Source organism: Oryza sativa, chromosome 4 (assembly GCF_034140825.1).
Source record: "Oryza sativa Japonica Group chromosome 4, ASM3414082v1".
Taxonomy (NCBI): Eukaryota; Viridiplantae; Streptophyta; class Magnoliopsida; order Poales; family Poaceae; genus Oryza; species Oryza sativa.
This window is the reverse complement of record NC_089038.1, coordinates 27206027-27223739: the sequence shown is the minus strand read 5'-3', so window position 1 is coordinate 27223739 and position 17713 is coordinate 27206027. Positions and strand designations below refer to the sequence as shown.

The 17713-nt window shown below is 41.3% G+C and overlaps 4 protein-coding genes across 5 annotated transcripts; 2 read left to right on the top strand and 2 right to left on the bottom strand.

Moving 5' to 3' along the window:
• Window positions 1-401: 401 nt before the first annotated feature.
• Window positions 402-3466, top strand: LOC4336510 (uncharacterized). The gene is made up of 3 exons (XM_015780749.3): window positions 402-527; window positions 2198-3194; window positions 3284-3466. The coding sequence occupies exons 1-3, from the start codon at window positions 404-406 to the stop codon at window positions 3396-3398; spliced, it is 1236 nt and encodes a 411-aa protein (XP_015636235.1). The 5' UTR covers window positions 402-403; the 3' UTR covers window positions 3399-3466.
• Window positions 3467-4161: 695 nt separating this feature from the next.
• LOC4336509 (vesicle-associated protein 1-2) lies at window positions 4162-7252 on the top strand. Of its 2 annotated transcripts, none has more exons than XM_015780752.3 (9): window positions 4162-4438; window positions 4544-4614; window positions 4766-4847; window positions 4948-5063; window positions 5172-5327; window positions 5410-5445; window positions 5529-5576; window positions 6386-6463; window positions 6821-7252. In XM_015780752.3, exons 1-9 carry the CDS (start codon window positions 4381-4383, stop codon window positions 6926-6928), a joined length of 753 nt encoding a protein of 250 aa, XP_015636238.1. In that variant the 5' UTR covers window positions 4162-4380; the 3' UTR covers window positions 6929-7252. The 2 variants fall into 2 exon arrangements, with proteins under 2 accessions (XP_015636238.1, XP_015636237.1); XM_015780751.3 differs by having other exon boundaries at window positions 5404-5445.
• Window positions 7253-7425: 173 nt separating this feature from the next.
• Window positions 7426-10653, bottom strand: LOC4336508 (uncharacterized). Its single transcript, XM_015780750.3, has 6 exons — window positions 10273-10653; window positions 9680-9784; window positions 9388-9549; window positions 9237-9297; window positions 8417-8541; window positions 7426-7807 (listed from the first exon to the last, which is right to left on the bottom strand). The coding sequence occupies exons 1-6, from the start codon at window positions 10612-10614 to the stop codon at window positions 7736-7738; spliced, it is 867 nt and encodes a 288-aa protein (XP_015636236.1). The 5' UTR covers window positions 10615-10653; the 3' UTR covers window positions 7426-7735.
• Window positions 10654-11364: 711 nt separating this feature from the next.
• On the bottom strand, window positions 11365-16725 carry LOC4336507 (probable LRR receptor-like serine/threonine-protein kinase At1g63430). The gene is made up of 13 exons (XM_015780951.3): window positions 16487-16725; window positions 16246-16384; window positions 15256-15327; window positions 15022-15165; window positions 14809-14937; window positions 14401-14520; window positions 14263-14324; window positions 13169-13402; window positions 12875-13080; window positions 12656-12788; window positions 12395-12552; window positions 11988-12200; window positions 11365-11857 (listed from the first exon to the last, which is right to left on the bottom strand). The coding sequence occupies exons 1-13, from the start codon at window positions 16572-16574 to the stop codon at window positions 11609-11611; spliced, it is 1947 nt and encodes a 648-aa protein (XP_015636437.1). The 5' UTR covers window positions 16575-16725; the 3' UTR covers window positions 11365-11608.
• Window positions 16726-17713: the final 988 nt, after the last annotated feature.

Sequence of the window (17713 nt, the reverse complement as noted above, 5' to 3'; positions counted from 1 at the left end):
ATTAGTCTTTTTTATTTTTGCAACTTGGGCTCTCTTATCTTTATTTCTCCGCACAATGCATCCGTAACCTATGAATTGTTGGGGGGAAACACTAGGCAAAATCATGTCAAGTAGCAACACCATACAAGGCTGAAAGTGAACAACTAGGCAAACACTCTACCTCCCTCTTTCAAAAAAAGAGAAAACTGAAAAAGTAGTAGTAGAAGAAGAAGAAATACACATATTTTTGAAAAAAAGAGAGAGAGAGAGACAAACACTATTGTACAGTTCAAGGCTTCAAGCCCATAGATTCTCTACCAAAAAAGGTTCAAAGCCCACAGGTGAAATTCCGTATCCCACACGGCCCATCAAATCTCATTGTTGCTTATTGGGCCAGTTACCTCTCCTCCGTCTTCCCCCTTAGATGAAGCTGCAGTGCAGGTTCAGGGGGCAGCCGCGACCTGCGTCCGGGACTCCGGCGCTGCGACGACGACACGTTCAGAGACTCCGGGCTCCCGCCGGCGAGAGGCCGAGGGAAGTCCAATCCGGTTAGCTCTCGCTCTCTCCTGCCTATTCCTCGCTCATACGCATATGCGTGCCTTAGCGGAATTGGAGTAGTGCTTGAAACCTTGTGTTTCTCTTTAGTACCTCTGGATCTGATCAAATTGGAGGCTTAGGTGTGTGCAAGGTTTTGCCGATGTTTCCAAATGATATCTGTATTCCGCGTGTTTGCATACGCGGTTATATTTTCAGCAGGAATCGTCCATGGAGGGGCGGAAATCAACTTGCCTTCGATAAGGGCAAAGCCTCGTTTGATAAAATGGACAGTTAAGGATTTGCTTGTGGTAAATATGTTTGGATTTTAGAGAAATATTTTTTTAACCAGCTGATGATTTGGCTAAGGAATTTGAACTCTTGCGCACTTCTATTGGTCGTAGATTTGGGTGGTCAGTATTGCTTGATGTACTAACCGGATAGTCTGTTATTATGGCAATTATGTTGTTATCATCCTTCTGTGATTTGTCTGACATTCAGAGCGAAGCTTAATTCTCAATTATGCTCACTGTATCTTTGGTTGGCCCTTTAATATTTTCCTAGTCTTAGGCTCTTAGCACTAAGGATTTCAACCGCAATGATCGTTTTTACCTGATTGTGCCTCACAATGACCATGTCTAGTTCGATGCAAAATACAGTTTTGTACGTTTCTTTTTACATCTATTCATGCCATGTACTCCCTTAGTTTTCTGTATGTTTTGACCAGCTATAGTTTGGGACAGAGGAAGTAGTTCCGTAATATATAATATGCAAACTTTTGCTAGGTGTAGCTTGAAGTTAGGATGAGTGTGACCACAGAAATACATAATTGCAAAGCATTTGGAAAGCTGTGTTCCATTATATTTTTTCGGGAATACGCAAGGAGCACATTTTTGTATTAAGAGAAATAAAAGTTATTTACATGGAAATACAAAAACAGCAGGGGACTGAAACCGGAATGAAACACAACATTCATTAGCCTAAATCTTGCACTAGTTTTGGCGACCTTGATCCCTCCGGAGAACCAGGGAGGGGATAGCCGAGTTTGCTTGACGCCAAAGTGTCTTCTCCTCCGCCATTCCCCTTGCCACTTCAACCCAGGTCCTGCGTTGCTGGTTGAACACCCGGCCATTTCGTTCTTTCCAGATTCTCCGGAGGAAAAAAAACATTTAGAAGATTCAAACACACAAACCTCAGCTGATTCCTGTTTCAGCCAAGCCAGCTGTGTTCCATTATAAACAAGTGGCAAAGAGCAGAAAACACACAAATAGATGTACATGGAGTTGTGATCTTGATTCTTGAAACTCAGTTGAATGAGTATCATAAAACACTTAGTGAAGTTAACTGATCCTTGAGTTCCTATTGTATTGTCTTCTTTGTTGCGCAACTAGTCTCTGTGATGTAACTCTTTCATACATATGGTATTCATCACTTGGATTGATTGATATCTTTGGTTCAGAGCTATCCGTCAAATGGCTGTGTTATATGGGAAAAACAAAACTAAGCCAATTGTAGATCTATATGCCGTCTTTTGTTTCGTTGTTGTTAACCTGATATCATACTGGATAACATTCCATTGTTTCTGTCTTTTTCGTGATACTGTTGAGTTTTTGTTTACCAATATGCTATGTATAGTACCATAGTTGAGGCACTTGATAACTAGTTTGTTTTGTTCCCTTTGCAGTGTTGAAGGCACAGATGTCATCCTGTACCATGGCCTCTTTAATTTGTTCACAGATAAAATTAAGCAAAGCACATATTAGGAACAGGAGACAGATTCATGAGAATGGACAAATCAGATTGCCTAAATCTCTTTATTGGAAACCTCTACACTCTGGCCATTTTGAAAATATTGTCTTGCGATGCACTCAAAATTTGTCTTGGGAGGCCTCCCTTCCATATGCCTCTGCAGAAGATGGTGCCAACATTATTAAGGGAACTGAAGTTGTTGAACCTATTGATACAGAAGAAGCACCAGAAATTCCGATCCTCCAGAGTGACCAGGATTTTGTGGAGGTGATAAAAGAACCTTCCATGCAGCTGACAACTTTTAAACTGCCAATTTGGCTTTTAGGGCCTTCAATTCTGTTGGTTACGAGTATAGTTCCAACTTTATGGCTACCATTGTCTTCAGTGTTTCTTGGTCCCAACATTGCCGGCCTTCTATCCCTAGTGGGACTTGACTTCATTTTTAACATGGGAGCAATGCTGTTTTTCCTTATGGCTGATGCTTGTGGGCGTCCGGAGGCCAATTCATCCGAACTGATAAAGCAGATCCCAACTTCTTACAGGTTCTGGAATCTGGCTGCCAGCATAGTAGGCTTTCTTGTTCCTTTGGCCCTGTTTTTCGCATCTCATAAGGGTACTCTGCAGCCACATATACCATTCATTCCGTTTGCAGTGCTGCTTGGACCATATCTCTTGCTCCTTTCTGTACAAGTTTTGACTGAGATGCTTACTTGGCACTGGAAATCGCCAGTTTGGTTGGTGGCCCCTGTGGTTTATGAGGGTTACCGAGTTCTACAGCTGATGAGGGGTCTTCAGTTAGCCGATGAGATCACTGCGCCTGGATGGATGGTGCAAAGTCTTCGTGGTTTGGTGTCATGGTGGGTTCTGGTTCTAGGCATCCAACTGATGCGCGTGGCTTGGTTTGCTGGACTCAAATTTGCAAGCACTTCAAGGTACGGAGCAAGTGATGATAATAAGTAAATTCGGACAAGAAAAAAATGTTCAGGTTTACATGTTTTGCTCATGCCTCTGCCATCTGCAGCACGAAATGCTATTCTGATGCTACTCCTGGCACCGTCTGGGGTTGCTCACAGGTGCCTTCTTCATCAACTAGTTCAGTAGATCGTATAGACGAACAATTATCAGACTGTGTGTAATCACTCTTGTACATACAAAGTTTTTTTTTATAATACAGAAATATATGTCTTTACATTTCCTCGGTGAAGGCTGAATTGCATTGCACATATGCTATTTTCTGTTTCAAACTTTTTTTCACAAAGCGCCTGGTGGTATTCATGTACTACTTGATACTCCTAGTACTACAAACCAAGCAAACGTTTGACAAGCGATGTGTGTCACTGTGGTTGTGTTTAGATGGTGGAAAAGTTGGGAAGTTGAGAGAAAATTGATAGTTTGGAGAAAAAATTGGTAATTTATGTGTGTAGGAAAGTTTTCGATGTGATGTGATGTGATGGAAAGTTAGGAATTTGGGGGAAATTAAACACTGCTTATGTTTTCAAGCCAATCCGACACGGATATAACACCAAATCACCCAAACACACGGATGTAAGTTACCGTGTCTGTTCACCCACTTGATGGGGAGTTGAAATCCTCGTCCCGAAATGTGACGCTCTGCCTGCAATCATCAAATCTGAATCTGAAATGAAGATTGAAGAACACCCCAACTGTCAGAAAGAAAAAAGGAGCCACGTGAGCACTACTTTTCTTTCTTTGTTTTTCTCAAATCTACCATTGCCTTAACCAAACAAACATGTGGCCTTTTCCAGAAAAAGGAATGTGTAGTGTAGTTAATTACTACACTAGGCTTTTGCTCGTCTTCCGAATTTCCGATCCACCTCGCGCAGCCGTGCTCGTGCTCGTCTCCCCCACCAAAAGACCCACCCGACCGGGGGCGACACCATCACACACCAACCCGACATTCCCTCGTGCTCTTCCCATCCGCGACTCCAAAATTCCCGTCCGCTCCTCCAGGCAAGCAAGCACGGAAACCCACTCATCACTCACTCACTCCCCCAAACCCAAACCCTAGCTACTACTAGCTCCCCGCTCCGGATCAAGCGCATCTCGAGTTCGAGCGAGCATTCCCCTCTTCGGTTCGAGTGGGTTGGCTGGCGGCAGATGGGCTCCGACTCCAAGGAGTTGCTCGGGATCGAGCCGCTCGAGCTCCGGTTCTCCTGTACGGTTTCCTCGCCGGAAATTCCCTGCTTGTGAAATTCCGGAGCCACATGCCGCTGGGGTTTTGTTTGTTTTTGCTGATTCTTTTGCTGTTTGGATTGAGCAGTCGAGACGAAGAAGCAGATCTCATGCTCCATGCAGCTGACGAACAGAACAGATGACTACATCGCCTTTAAGGTAACTGGAATCTTTTTCCCCCACGAAGAAATTCAGCAATTTGGTTTCACGGAGCATAGAGCTTGGGAATTCTGCAAAAAAAAAAAAAGAAAAAAAGTTAATGAGATTTGACGCGCTAACGCTAAATTTGGTGAAATGTTGTGCTCCTTAGGTCAAGACAACTAGCCCAAAGAAGTACTGCGTCAGGCCGAACAGTGGCATTGTGCCGCCACGGTCCACCAGCGATGTCATCGGTTATGCTCAATTCTCATCTCCTTCATGCAAAACGTTGGGATATTTTCCTCGTCCTGTTATCTGTGTGCAAAAAATTGACAGTTCTCTGCATTTCCTTAGTAACAATGCAAGCCCAACGGGAGGCACCAGCAGACATGCAGTGCAAAGACAAGTTTCTAGTGCAGAGCGTTGTGGTGACTGAAGGCACAACAACCAAGGATGTCACTGGAGAGATGGTAGTTCATGTTCTAATGTCTATCAGATGGTTGATTCTTGATTATGTTGCTTGATGTTTGTTTCTAACTTCCTAGTTCCTATGATGCCAACATGTGTACCTTTTCTAGTTTAACAAAGGATCAGGTAATGTGGTGGATGAGAGGAAGTTGAAGGTTGTCTATGTCCAACCACCACGACCACCATCCCCCGTGCGTGAGGGATCTGAAGAAGGCTCGTCTCCTCGGGCTTCATTATCAGAAGGGGGCAACTTGAATTATCAAGATGTGAGATGTCTGATTATGCATTGTTTCATTTCCTTGTTTTTCTTTAATTCGTGTGGATATGACTGATTGTTTTTAGACGCAGACAACTCGGGAATCTGATGAGCCACCATTGCTATCTGTTAGTACCTTAACTTTTATATGCACTTCCCCATTCTGCTCTTTTCAAAGACGAGTTAAACTGAGTAGTAGTTATTTTTCCAGGCTACAAGAGCACACAAGGATGCAGAAGATGTAACATCTGATTCTGAGGTGAGTCACTCCAAATAAGTTTTCTATGTTCACTTGTAACTTTACATAGAAGTAAAGGAAACAACAGTACTTATGTAAATAGGTTTCAGTGATCTCTTAGCAAACATTGCATTTCAATCTTCTATTGAAGTAAATATCAAGTGCCTTTGAGACTTGACTATTTCAACAAAAACATGGCATGGATCTGATGGTCAACAGTACCCCAATAAAACTTGCCAATTTGTTTTACAGCTTTAAATATAAATGTCTTTTACAGTCAATGATTACAATTAAAATTTCAATGAGACCTGAGCTTGGTAAAGTTTGCTTGGCACCTGTAACGTAGAAAACAAAGTAATACTGATACAAGCAAGATGGAGTAGATGTTGTTGTGCTGATTGATACTTGTAATTGCAGTATGTACTTCTCATTGTAATGCTGGATATTTGCACAGTGGTTTGTTATATGTTAAGGGATCATTGGTCAAGCCCAACTACGTATAAGTTCAAAAGTTCATTTCAGTTGACACCTTATTTGTTGTCAATTCGTCATTTTGTTTTGAAATTGGTCCTTTCTACTCTCTGTAGCAATTATTTTTGCTCTACGTGCAAATGCACATAAATTACCTGTTACAGAGTGGAACATTTTTTTTTTCGACATTGATTATTTGTTTTATGGCACTAGGCTTTCATTACAAAGCAGTTAATGTGTTGTCCTTTTCAACATTTAACACTGTTCACTCCTCAGCCATATTGGCCAGCAAAGTATCTTTCGCTTGCCTTGTACTGACACGAATAATGCCTCATTAATTTCTTTTATCCTATGTGTAGACATCTGCTTTGATTTCAAGATTGACAGAAGAAAGAAACTCTGCTATTCAGCAGAACAATAAGCTTCTCGAGGAGATGGTTAGTAGATACTGCCCTTATGGAAACATTTTGTCGCATGCTCTACTCTTTCATTGTATAAGTAATTTATTCCTACTGTGATAAAGGTTGATATTTTGTTTAATTTGTTATTATTTATGTAAAAATATATAATTTTCTACTTCATACTTCCTTTTTTTAAAAAAATATATTATGCTCTCACCTAAATCTGTACTCCTTTTTGCCTCTCATCATTTTGGCGATGACAATGTTGCATCACAAAAGGTTTCCGTACTGCTTTATGCAGTGTTGCTATAAGGGAAATACTTGTTGTATTTTATTTGTGCACATAAAACCATGAAATTGTTGTAATCAAGCATTTCTTTTGAATCTTAACAGGACCTTGTGAGGAGGGAAATTAGCAAGCAGAATGGTGGTTTCCCTTTTGTGTTCGTGGTGGTCGTTGCTCTTCTGGGAATTCTACTGGGGTATATCATGAAGAGATAGATGAGCTTGTCTAGTTCTGTTTCGTTAGGCCTTTTCTTTCTTAAGAATTGATTTGTTGTCTGCATTTTCTGATGCGTTTGCTCACATGTTCTACACTACCGCAGTCCGCATAGCAAATTCATCCTAGGATCTGGTATATTCTGTAATTGCGTGCTTCAGATTGGCTGGCTACCATACACAGTCAATAACTCATCTCCTTAACACTAAGTTGCAAGTTAGTCGCGAGCTTGGAGAGCTTATGCAGTTAAGAAGTTTGCGCATCGGTATCTGTTGGTACAACTGTAAACTTGCTTTCAATTTACTAGTGTCCTGATTGCCTGATTCTGATACGTTTGTCCTATGTATTGCAAAGACAGAAGACGTGGTTATGTTCAGTTATGTTTCGGAGCAAATGAGTCTGGTTCAATAGCTAACTTTTAAAATAATCAGATTCGGACATGGGTTAGTAGTACTCGTCAAGAGCTCATGTAAGCTTGACTTGCACATAAGGCAGAATATAATAGGGACACTCGCTTTTCGATGGAACAACTTGCATGTCAGTCTTACAACTTCATGACGAACGCATATTCTATAGTTAGTTTTTCAGACATTAGTTTACATGGGAGAGTAGTGCAGAACAGCAATAACCTAGTCAGCTTGAAGCCTGAACTTGATGCTCATGCTGTTCTGGGTTTCATTGCCTCATTTCATATGCACAATCAGCGCCTCTTGTAACACTCATGCAGTAGGCTTTGAAAAAAGGCACTGTCCACAAAAAGAAAAGAGCTTGAATCTTTGAACAAGATCGACCGATCGTGTCTCGTTATCTCATCCTGACTTCTCAGGCTCCTGCAACATGTTGCATCGGGATACAATGGTGCGGAAATCCTCAAGGTTAATCTGCGGAGAAGTAAAACAGAAGTATAAGAAAATAGAGAGCATAGAAGTTGTGGAATGGGGCTTTTTTCCTGAAATCTTTTTAATTGAGAGAGAGAGAGAGAGAGAGAGAGAGAGAGAGAGAGAGAGAGAGAGCTGCGTATGAAAATTGAAAACCCACACAACGGGTGGTTACGAGAAGACAGTTATCCTGAATTCCTGACAGTCACTAGTCATTCAGTAAAGCTGGCTGACGCCAGGTGGTGTATTCACATATTGACGAAATGCTGATCCAGTAAATCCACAATGATCCAAAACATTTCACATTATTTTGAAAGAACACACATTGTTTTTATTTTAAGAAAAGGGAGATAGCAGGGAAAAGGGTGAAAATCTGCCAGTTGGCTTGGCTGAAACAGGAATCAACTGAGGTTTGTCTACATGATTTGAATCTTCTAAATGTATTTTTTTTTCTAGATTGGGCCCAATTGCCAATTTAACTGCTTGGGAAATGCTTCTGTGCATGCACAAGAATAATTTTTCTTGTTGTTTTTCATTAAAATTAAAACAAAGTTTTAAACAGGGCATGCTTCTGTGAGTGCACAAGAATCAATTCAAGAAAAGAAAGCAAACCTTTCCATCCCTGTCACTATCAAAGCAATGGATCATCTTTGATATCTCAGAATCCGTCCAGATGAAATCATGCACTGTGGCCATTCGTTCAAGATCCCACGGCGTGATATATCCTTTTCCAACTTCTATAGATCAAAGTAGTAAGTAATAACCATTTTAGAATGTTTACAAAAGTAAGAGATAGAACCCAAAATGAAGTTTTGGTGGTGCATGCCACAGAAGAAAAGGAGTGTCTGTTAATTTTTCAGCAAGTATTGCACAATCCATAGTAAAGGAACCAGAGCAAAGTTGTGGCTTGGACAAACATTTTAAACAGATGATGAAGGCCAAAAGGAAAGAAACACAAATCAGTATAGGCATACCTAAGGTATATACAGAGGCATGTTATGGCCATAACCATACAAAAATATGCTGATGTGCATGCTGGTTAAGTTTGGATGAAAATCTGATGATACGAGTAAAACAAAAATCTGAAAGTACTTGCAGTGCAGATGAGGACTATGATAATAAATTCAATGGGAAGGAAATTGGACATAAACCATACAAGTCAGATATCAAATTAAACAACAATGTGTCATTATGCACTGTGCCATGTCCGTCATTTCTAAAAATATAAATGGATAAAAGGAACTAAGCAAGCTCAACTTAACAACTTCCTGCAAATTCTTTTTCTCTGGCTAATTCCTTCCTTGACTACATTGTGGAGCACTGGAGCTATAAGCAACTGATTTTAATGCAATCCAAAGTTCAAATGTTCTCTTTCAGGTAAACCCAAAGTTTCAAGTAGGTCAAAAAGGAACTCTCAAGCTAGATAAGGTACCATCAAATGAAAAGAAGAATGCAACCACATCATCTTCTGTCAGTTGTATCCTGCTCTTGCCCTAAAAGCAATGAGAAATGATACTGTAATTCTGTAAAATACAATTAGATAGGATAGGAAATTTGTACAGGCCATGCTTGGAGCAACATACCTGCTTTTTTATCCTCATGGTTTTAGCTGAGTCTTGAATGGGTACAGTATTATTCTTTTTGCATGGTGTGCTACCACTTCCTTTCATCCCTGTGCTTGGAGTTTCTCCACTCATTGCTGGCACAGAATTTTCTAAAGATTCTGCCAGGGACAGAGCAATTGCCTGCATGATTATGATTGCTCAAGAATGATCGAGTGAATAACTTGCGGTTAAAAAAGAGGTTAGCAAGTTAAGAGTTTTCAAATGACATTATAGGATTCTCAGCTTAGTGGCTGAATTTGTCACATAATACCTGCTGTAAGGCTGCATCATCATCCACAGAATCAGCGAGGTGAGCATTCTCTTTTCTATGCGTAACTTGAGAAGACTTTCCTGAGTTCAGTACCTTTTTCTTTCCCTGAAAACAAACAGGAGAAAAACAAGTGCGTTAATAAAAGAGAATAATGCATACAAAAATGTAAAGCTATATTATGAATTTATGATGCACATTTCATTACTGGATCTGCAATGCATTATGGAGTAAAATTTACTACATTATCACTTGGGAGGGTTGAGTTTGGCAAACACAATGTGTCATTGGTTATTTTTGTTGGATAAATGAAACCATTGTTGGATAACGAAACCATAATTTAACCTCAATGGACGTCATGAACCGTGATATGCTTATCATTTTGCTCAATAACAATGTCAAGGGAGATTAGTTAAAGGGATTAGTTTTTTAGTTAAATGGGCTAGAATGAGAATAAAAGGTCACTACAGGTTAGTACACTACTACATCTGACACAAAATGAGATGTGATTCTTCCAGCGAGTTGGCAGCAACGACACAATCAATGAAGCAGGATCAATGAAGCAGGATTTCTTTCACGGGGGAAGAAAATAGGACCTTTTTCCGAGACCTAGAGGAAGCCTCGGCGTCCTCCTCTTCCTCGCCATCCTGGTCGCTGGTCGACGAGCTCTCCTCCTCATCATCATCCTCTCCGCCGTCGGACGGGAGGTACTCCTCGTCCGCGTCGGCGGCTCGGCTCTTCCGCTTCCCCTTGCCCCCCGCCGATGAAGCCGGGCTGTGGAGGAGAGGGGACGCGGCGAGCCGGCGGATGCCGAGGGCCTGGAGGCGCGCCTCGTTCTCCCGAATCCGCGCCAGCCGCTGCCTCTCGTAGTCGTTCATGGGCTCGCCTCCCGCGGCGCACCCGTGCTCCTCGCTCGCGCCGATTTCCTCTCCCGCCATGGCGTGGCGGCGTGCCCCCTTCTCCTCCCCTTCTTCTCTGAGAGGAGGGAGAGAGACAGAGACTTTCGCTGAGGTCGGGCTCGCTCATGGGCCATGGCTGGGCGGCCCATCCGAGTGTTTGCGGAGTTAGGCCGCGCCGATAATTGGGCTGTGGTTGGGCACTCCCATGGGCCATGGCTGGTCGGCTTATTCCGATGTTTGGGAGTTGGGCCGCGTCTCGTGCTGAGAGTTGGGCCCCACGGTGGGAAGGAACAATTTGATGCTTGAGGATTTTTTTTTTCTTCAGAGAAACTCAAATTCAGAAAACGAGTTTTACGTTTTAAAATATAAATATATATTTAGGGGGCCTTTTAGCCAATAAAATATACTCCCTCCATATTTTAATGTATGACGCTGTTGACTTTTCAACCAACGTTTGACCATTCGTTTTATTCAAATTTTTTGTGCAAATATGAAAATATTTATGTTATGCTTAAAGAATATTTGATGACTAATCAAGTCATAATAAAATAAATGATAATTACATAAATTTTTTGAATAAGACGAATGGTCAAACGTTGGACAAAAAGTCAACGGCGTCATACATTAAAATATGGAGATAGTATATTTTAGTGGCATACAAACTCAAAGTCTGCTAGATCAGGTTTTCGCGGTTGGTCATCGGTTTGTGGAAGCTGGTATTGGCCAGTTTTCATATGGCGTTGATCGAAAGGTGTCGATTTTCGATCATTTTTTTTAAAACTTCGAAAATGAAAAGGTAAATCCTGGGTAGATCACATATGACATATCACACATCAAATCCGCTCACAAAATATCCACACATTTTTCATGTGATCTGGGAGAGGGAGAGGCAAAAAGGCACCGAGGAAACGTAAAGCAGTAGCCACGAATCAAAAAGAAAAAAAAAAGGTTAAAAAGCCCTTTGTGGCAAAACCACTGTGTGCGTCTCTGTAGTTACTGTCCGAGTAGCAGCAAATTGCATGTCCGTCTACGACTACGAGATGGCAATCTCTGCCTCCGCCCATGCCAGGGAGGAGTCCCGAAGGACGGTCGCCGGCGACGTGTCGATGCCTTCCTCCAGAATGGCGGTGATCATGTTCATCGACGGTCTCCGGCACGGCTCGGCGTCGATGCAGAGGTTCACCACGTTGCAGACGATGCCCAGGTTCTCATGGTTGGCGTTCATCAGCTTCGGGTCGACCAGCTTGATGAATTCTTCGGTCTGGTCCAAGTGCTTCCTTGCCTGTGACCCCAAGTTGGACCAACATTGCAGAGTTTCAGACTTTCAGACTAGTGCCACGGTTTTCATTTATCTGATAATTCAATGTCTGGAATTACTGGTGTCAAATCATGATTCAGGCCAAGTTACTTACCCAGTCCACAAGATCTCCTGTATCTTTGGAAACTGGGGCTCTTCCACTTATCAGCTCCAGCAGAATCACCCCGAAAGCAAACGTGTTGGCCTGGATGTCCATGAAACGCCTGTGCCGCGAGTCTATGATGTTGTTGAATGACCCGTTCACTATGCTGCCAGAGCTGAGCCCTGGTTTTGTCAGGAGAGCTCTCCATCTCTCAAAATCAATTATCTGCAAACGCATAAACCATTTCAGCTGTTACATTTAGCTGTGTACACCCCACAAAGGTGTAGAGGCTGGGTTTAATCTAATCCATTATCTAAAAAAAAGCTGTTACATGAACAGGACAATTTGTGTGTGACTGCACCGAATCTAGGACACCATGTTCATTGCCATGTCACAAGGCACAAGCAGATGAGACGGACCTTTGGGGAGAAATCTTCAGTTAGATAAACTGAACTTGATGTCAGTGCAGCAACTGCAAATGGAGGCTGCATCTCAGTGTGCAGGTATCTGAGGGCGCGAGCAATGCTGAGTGCTATTTTCATCCGCCTGGGCCAAGATAGCTGATATCCTTCTCCATCTGCAAGAAATAGCATACATCAAAATTTAAGTTATTATCACCATGTCATGTGGTATCAACCTTTTGAACAGAAAGGCAACAAGATGAGAGATCATTGGGTTACCATGAAGATGCTCATAGAGTGTCCCATTTGGTGGGTACTGAAAGACTAGCATTCTCGAAAATGGATCGGACTCCTTGCTGTATCCCACCATCTTCGCAACATTTTCATGACTCAATCTGGCCATTTCTACCACCTGAAGAATTCAAAAGTACCATGAGATATAAGCAAATAGCTGCACCTTTTGAAATTTCGAGTCACAAGATGCAGAGTTCTTCTTGCCTCCTTCTGGAAGTACAGCTCAACGTAACTCGTCCAGTAATGTACTGAAGCTGATAGTGACACAACAGCAATTTCACTGCCATCCTTCATAGTTCCTTTGTACACCACCGTGTCATGAGTAGATCCAATGATATTGCTGAAGTCTTCACAGGCTTCTGCAAGCTCTTGCCGACTTATTTTTGGCACATTCGCCAGCAAGTCATCATCTACACAAGCAAACATTCTGTAACCAAGGAAGTGCAATATTTACTTCGCCAGTCACTCACACACACACAAATAAAAAGAAACACTTACCAATCGAAATTACAGTATTTTCCTTCCAGCTTATAGCCCTTGTCCATGTACCACTGTTTCTGGAGGATCTAGCTTTGCATCTTCTGAGACCAGCTATAGTACATAGTGTTAACACAGTAAGCAATGAAATTGCTGTAATGACTTCTAGAATAAGAAGCCAAAGTGGTTGTTGAAAGCTTTTCTGCTGGTTTCCATCAACACGGCTGCTTTCATTTCCTTTCTGGCTGTTTTCACCTGTAATTACAGCACATGCACTTGCTCATTGATCAGTTGACTAAAGCAGTATAAACATTCTAGTTTGGTTGTTTCATAAATTACTTTAGAAGGCTCATGCGGTCTCATATATCAAACATAAAAGTATGTGCATGTCGTATTTGAAAATGCACAAATATAGGTTAAATCCTGATTCATGGCAGTTCAGTGCTGAATTATAAAAATCCAACAGAACAATTGAATACTTAGAAATAAAATACCGACATACAGAGAGCATGGAGGACAAAAGGAAGAATGTGAGAGATAACGTCCAAGAAGGAAGGAAACAAAGTGCCAAAGTATAGTTATTTATGTTATCAACGATAGCTAAGATTCCACTATGCCTAAGTCACCATGAGTAGCATTAGTGATTAAAAACTAATGATGTCATTTACAACGTAGGGCCTACTTTGCTACAGCTAGTAAATTGGGACGGTCTATACACCACCTATGTTATCGGGACCCAAAAATTACTCAATTAACTTTGAATAATGAAGAAATGGATGTGTAACTTTTTTTTTTTTTGAACATGGATGTGCATCAGTTTTCATATTAGCCTAGCCTAACCGGTGGAAGTAGACAGTAGTCCCTTAGTTATCAAGGTTGCCATGGATATTACCTATTAAGAAGTAATACATACAATAATTTCGTTTCTGTAACATTTTGACAGCAAAAATGAACCGTTAGGTGAATCTAAAAATATATAATGTTTATACGCTCTTGTGAAAATGACATCGAACATCGCGGCAAACGGTAAGAAAACTTTGCGCTGAATTTAGTGCTGAAAATAGTACTAAACTGCATTAATGATATTAACATGTTAAAATGAAATATAGCCATACATTGATTGTCAGGACGATTCGTTGTGTCATTGTTCTCGAAACAATTTCCTACCAAGCTTAATCTGTTCAAATACTGCAAAGCAGGTAAGTTCAGAAAGACTAAACTGAACCATCCAAGCCACAGAAAGCAAGGTGTACCTTCGGATTTGCATGAAGCATGTAGGAACATCTCCAGCCAAATAGTTATAAGAGAGGTCCATATCAGTTAGCTGAGTTAATCGGCACAATCCTATTTGACCGTCTCTGTTGGTGGATACCCTGAAAGATGCGTGACATTGCTTATTCAAATGTTTGTCAGCATTATAATTGGTTCTGATCTCATCAGACTTGCTTGTATATGATAAATCATAACTACTCATACTTTCTTTTACTGTAAATACTGCAGGATGGAGTCAATCCTGATTGATGTCTACTTCTTAACTAAATCACTTTAATTCCTTCCTATAGAAGAAACATTATTTGGTTCTTCCATGCATTTCCAGTTTATGCATGCTGAAAACAGTTACTTGACTTTGAATTTGGAGAACTCTGAAAAGTATTACTTACATGCTTGAATCATTACTTCCAGGAATAGTCCCTGTAAGGCTATTATTGCTCAATTGTAGCTCAGTGAGGCTCGTCAAATTACCAATCTCAGGGGGGATAGCACCATCCAACCGATTCGCACGAAGGTCTCTAGGGCATAAGGCAATAGATGAGTTATGAATTTTGAACATATTCTGAAGAAATATAAGTTGATTATAGCTTCTTGGTCAGTACATTTTTGAGATTTTTGGCATGTCACCAATCTCAATGGGAATGGGCCCATCGAGTTGATTGGTGCTGAGGTTCAACATAATTAGATTTCTTAGCTTGCCAATTCCTTTTGGTATTGGACCCATGAGTGTATTGTGATCCAATATGCTGCAAGAAGTTCACCAAGATTGCTATCAGTTCAGTAGTGGCTAACAGGTCAAGTTTATTATTGAATCAAATGGACATATAAGTACATACAGTTTTTGTAAAGAACTCAGGGATTCAATCTCTAGTGCCAGGAATCCTTTGAGCGATGAATTTGCCAATTCCCTGGATAACAACGTGTAAATAATAAGATACTTTACAATAGAGAAGAGGGAAGTTTATCAATAAAATGTACAATAAAATGTACTTCCTCCGTCCCAGAATATAGCAAACTAGTACCGGATGGGACGTATTTTAGTACTACGAATCTTGACATGTCCCCTGTCCAGATTCGTAGTACTAGGATACGTCCCATCCGGTCCTAGGTTGCTATATTTTGGGACGAGGGAATACACACCAACTGAAATTTCTGCAATGCTGAACATTTAGTGATTTTTTACTTGAACAGAAAACGTGTGTAAATAAAACTATATATTCATTTTATCTGACTTTGGTGTTTGGATAAACACCACTTGGATTATATTTATTGTAATAGATAACTGAAATCTGTTGGATTGATTTTTTTTTTTGTTCCTAGGGACCACAAATCCATAATCTCTTCTTTCCCTGTTGGGGCTTCTTGAGTCAACTGAACATAAGAGAAAACAAATAAAAGAAGGTAAAACTCTATGATAGCTTCCAGCTGGATGTCTTGTGGTGCAGCCAGAAAACTTAAGGCCCACTGTTCTCTGAAAGAACATGCATCATTCTGACTTGCTGTTGTTATAGAGAGGCCTCCAGCCAGTTTTTAATTTTCATAGGAGAAAGTGCATGTTCAAGAAGCTCTGAAAGAGCTGGAATGTTATTCCATTATTTCTAAAAAAAAATTAAAAAACTCTGAAAGAGGATAACCTATGACTGAAAAAACTTCTTCCATCCGTGCAAGACATGAACCAAAACAGGGCATGCACAAATACTCCGCGAGAAATGGTGGATTGCTTAAACAAAAACTTAAAGTTCTATCTCAGCCGCATGATGTTTTAAAGTGATGCAACGAAAAGAAAGAAAAAAACCAACAGGAGAACAAGCGGAACCAGTTCTTACAGAGTCACCACGCGGCTGTCGAACGGCGAGCACCCCACCCCTGTCCAGCCGCAAGGATTCTCATCCTTGGAGTTCCAGTCCGACAGCTTGGCGAGAGGGTCCTCGAAAATGGCCTTCTTGAAAGCAAGAAGCGCAGATACTGCGCAACAACAACAACAACGCAACAACTTCTCAAGAAACGAACGGCACAAAAGATGGAAAAATAGATACATACAATACACATGGGAAGGGCAATTGATACCGTCATCTGCAGCTGATTCCGAGGGCGCGACGAGCAGCGCGCAGCCGAGCCCCGCGACGAGGAGGGAGACTCCGAGCAGCCTCGCCATGGTCGTCGTGCCACCTCAGCTGAAGCAGAGGAGGCCTGCTCGCATGGTAGACTTTTATTTATGGCCCCGAACCTAGAAGAAGAAGAAGAAGCAGCAACAGCAGTTGCACTTAACGGCCACGGCAAGCAGTTATGATGTCCTCCTTCACCATGCAAGACCAGCCAGACAGCCAAACCACCGCATGTATTAATTTAAACCATCCAGTCTCTCTCCCTCCCTCTCTCAGTCTCTCACTCTCCCTGTATTGATTAATTAAATAATTCAACTATCATCTGAGTGAGTTCTGCACCGTCGCACGTGACAGTCTTCTTCTACAGACGTATCCGTGCGTAGCGATAGACGATAGTAATGCTCTGCCATCTTCATTACCCATCGGTTAATAAAGACTAAACTTGGAGTAGAATCTGAACTAGTTTGTATCTGTACTAAACTGCAGACGCAGGATGCCCGCACAAAATCACGGAAGGTACTTGTTGCAAGTTTAGAACTTGAGATCAAGACACATACCCTACTCGATCCAGTGTACTATTCGCATCAGGAGGTGCGAAGTCTTTACCTGAAACTGCCACTTAGCTTCATCAGAGTTTTGGCGTTTACCGTCCCTCTAATGAACTTTGAAACCGTCCAAACACTAATTCGAGTTTTAGATAGCAGGCATAGTACGCTCCCTTGCGCGTACGCACTGAAAACGACTTGGTTAGAAGACGATTAAAAAAAAAGTTGGATCAGGATTCAGGACAAATATATAGTTCTGTTCAACGTCACAGCCGAATTTGCTGTTTCTTTATGCCACGGGATGTTTCCTTGCTGCTAGCTAGCTCTTTGAATCTTTGATTTGTAGCACCCTACATTTTATTAACAAAAAATAAACAATTACGCAGTAACCTTAGGAGAGTTGTTGCAACCACTATTGCAGAAAGATAACTAATGCTAGAGTATTCAAAGAGGAGTACACATCACCATCCCATGGTATGTAACATAATTTGACAGGAGAAAGATCAAGAACTAGGCGGCGTCATCATATGTCGTAACAAACAAAAGTGTTAGTTTAATAAAGAAAAGTAATAGCTAATCATTGATTAACTGGGAAGCATCCCCATGCCTGCAAATTGATTAGGAATCCTTTATATTCCTTCTTT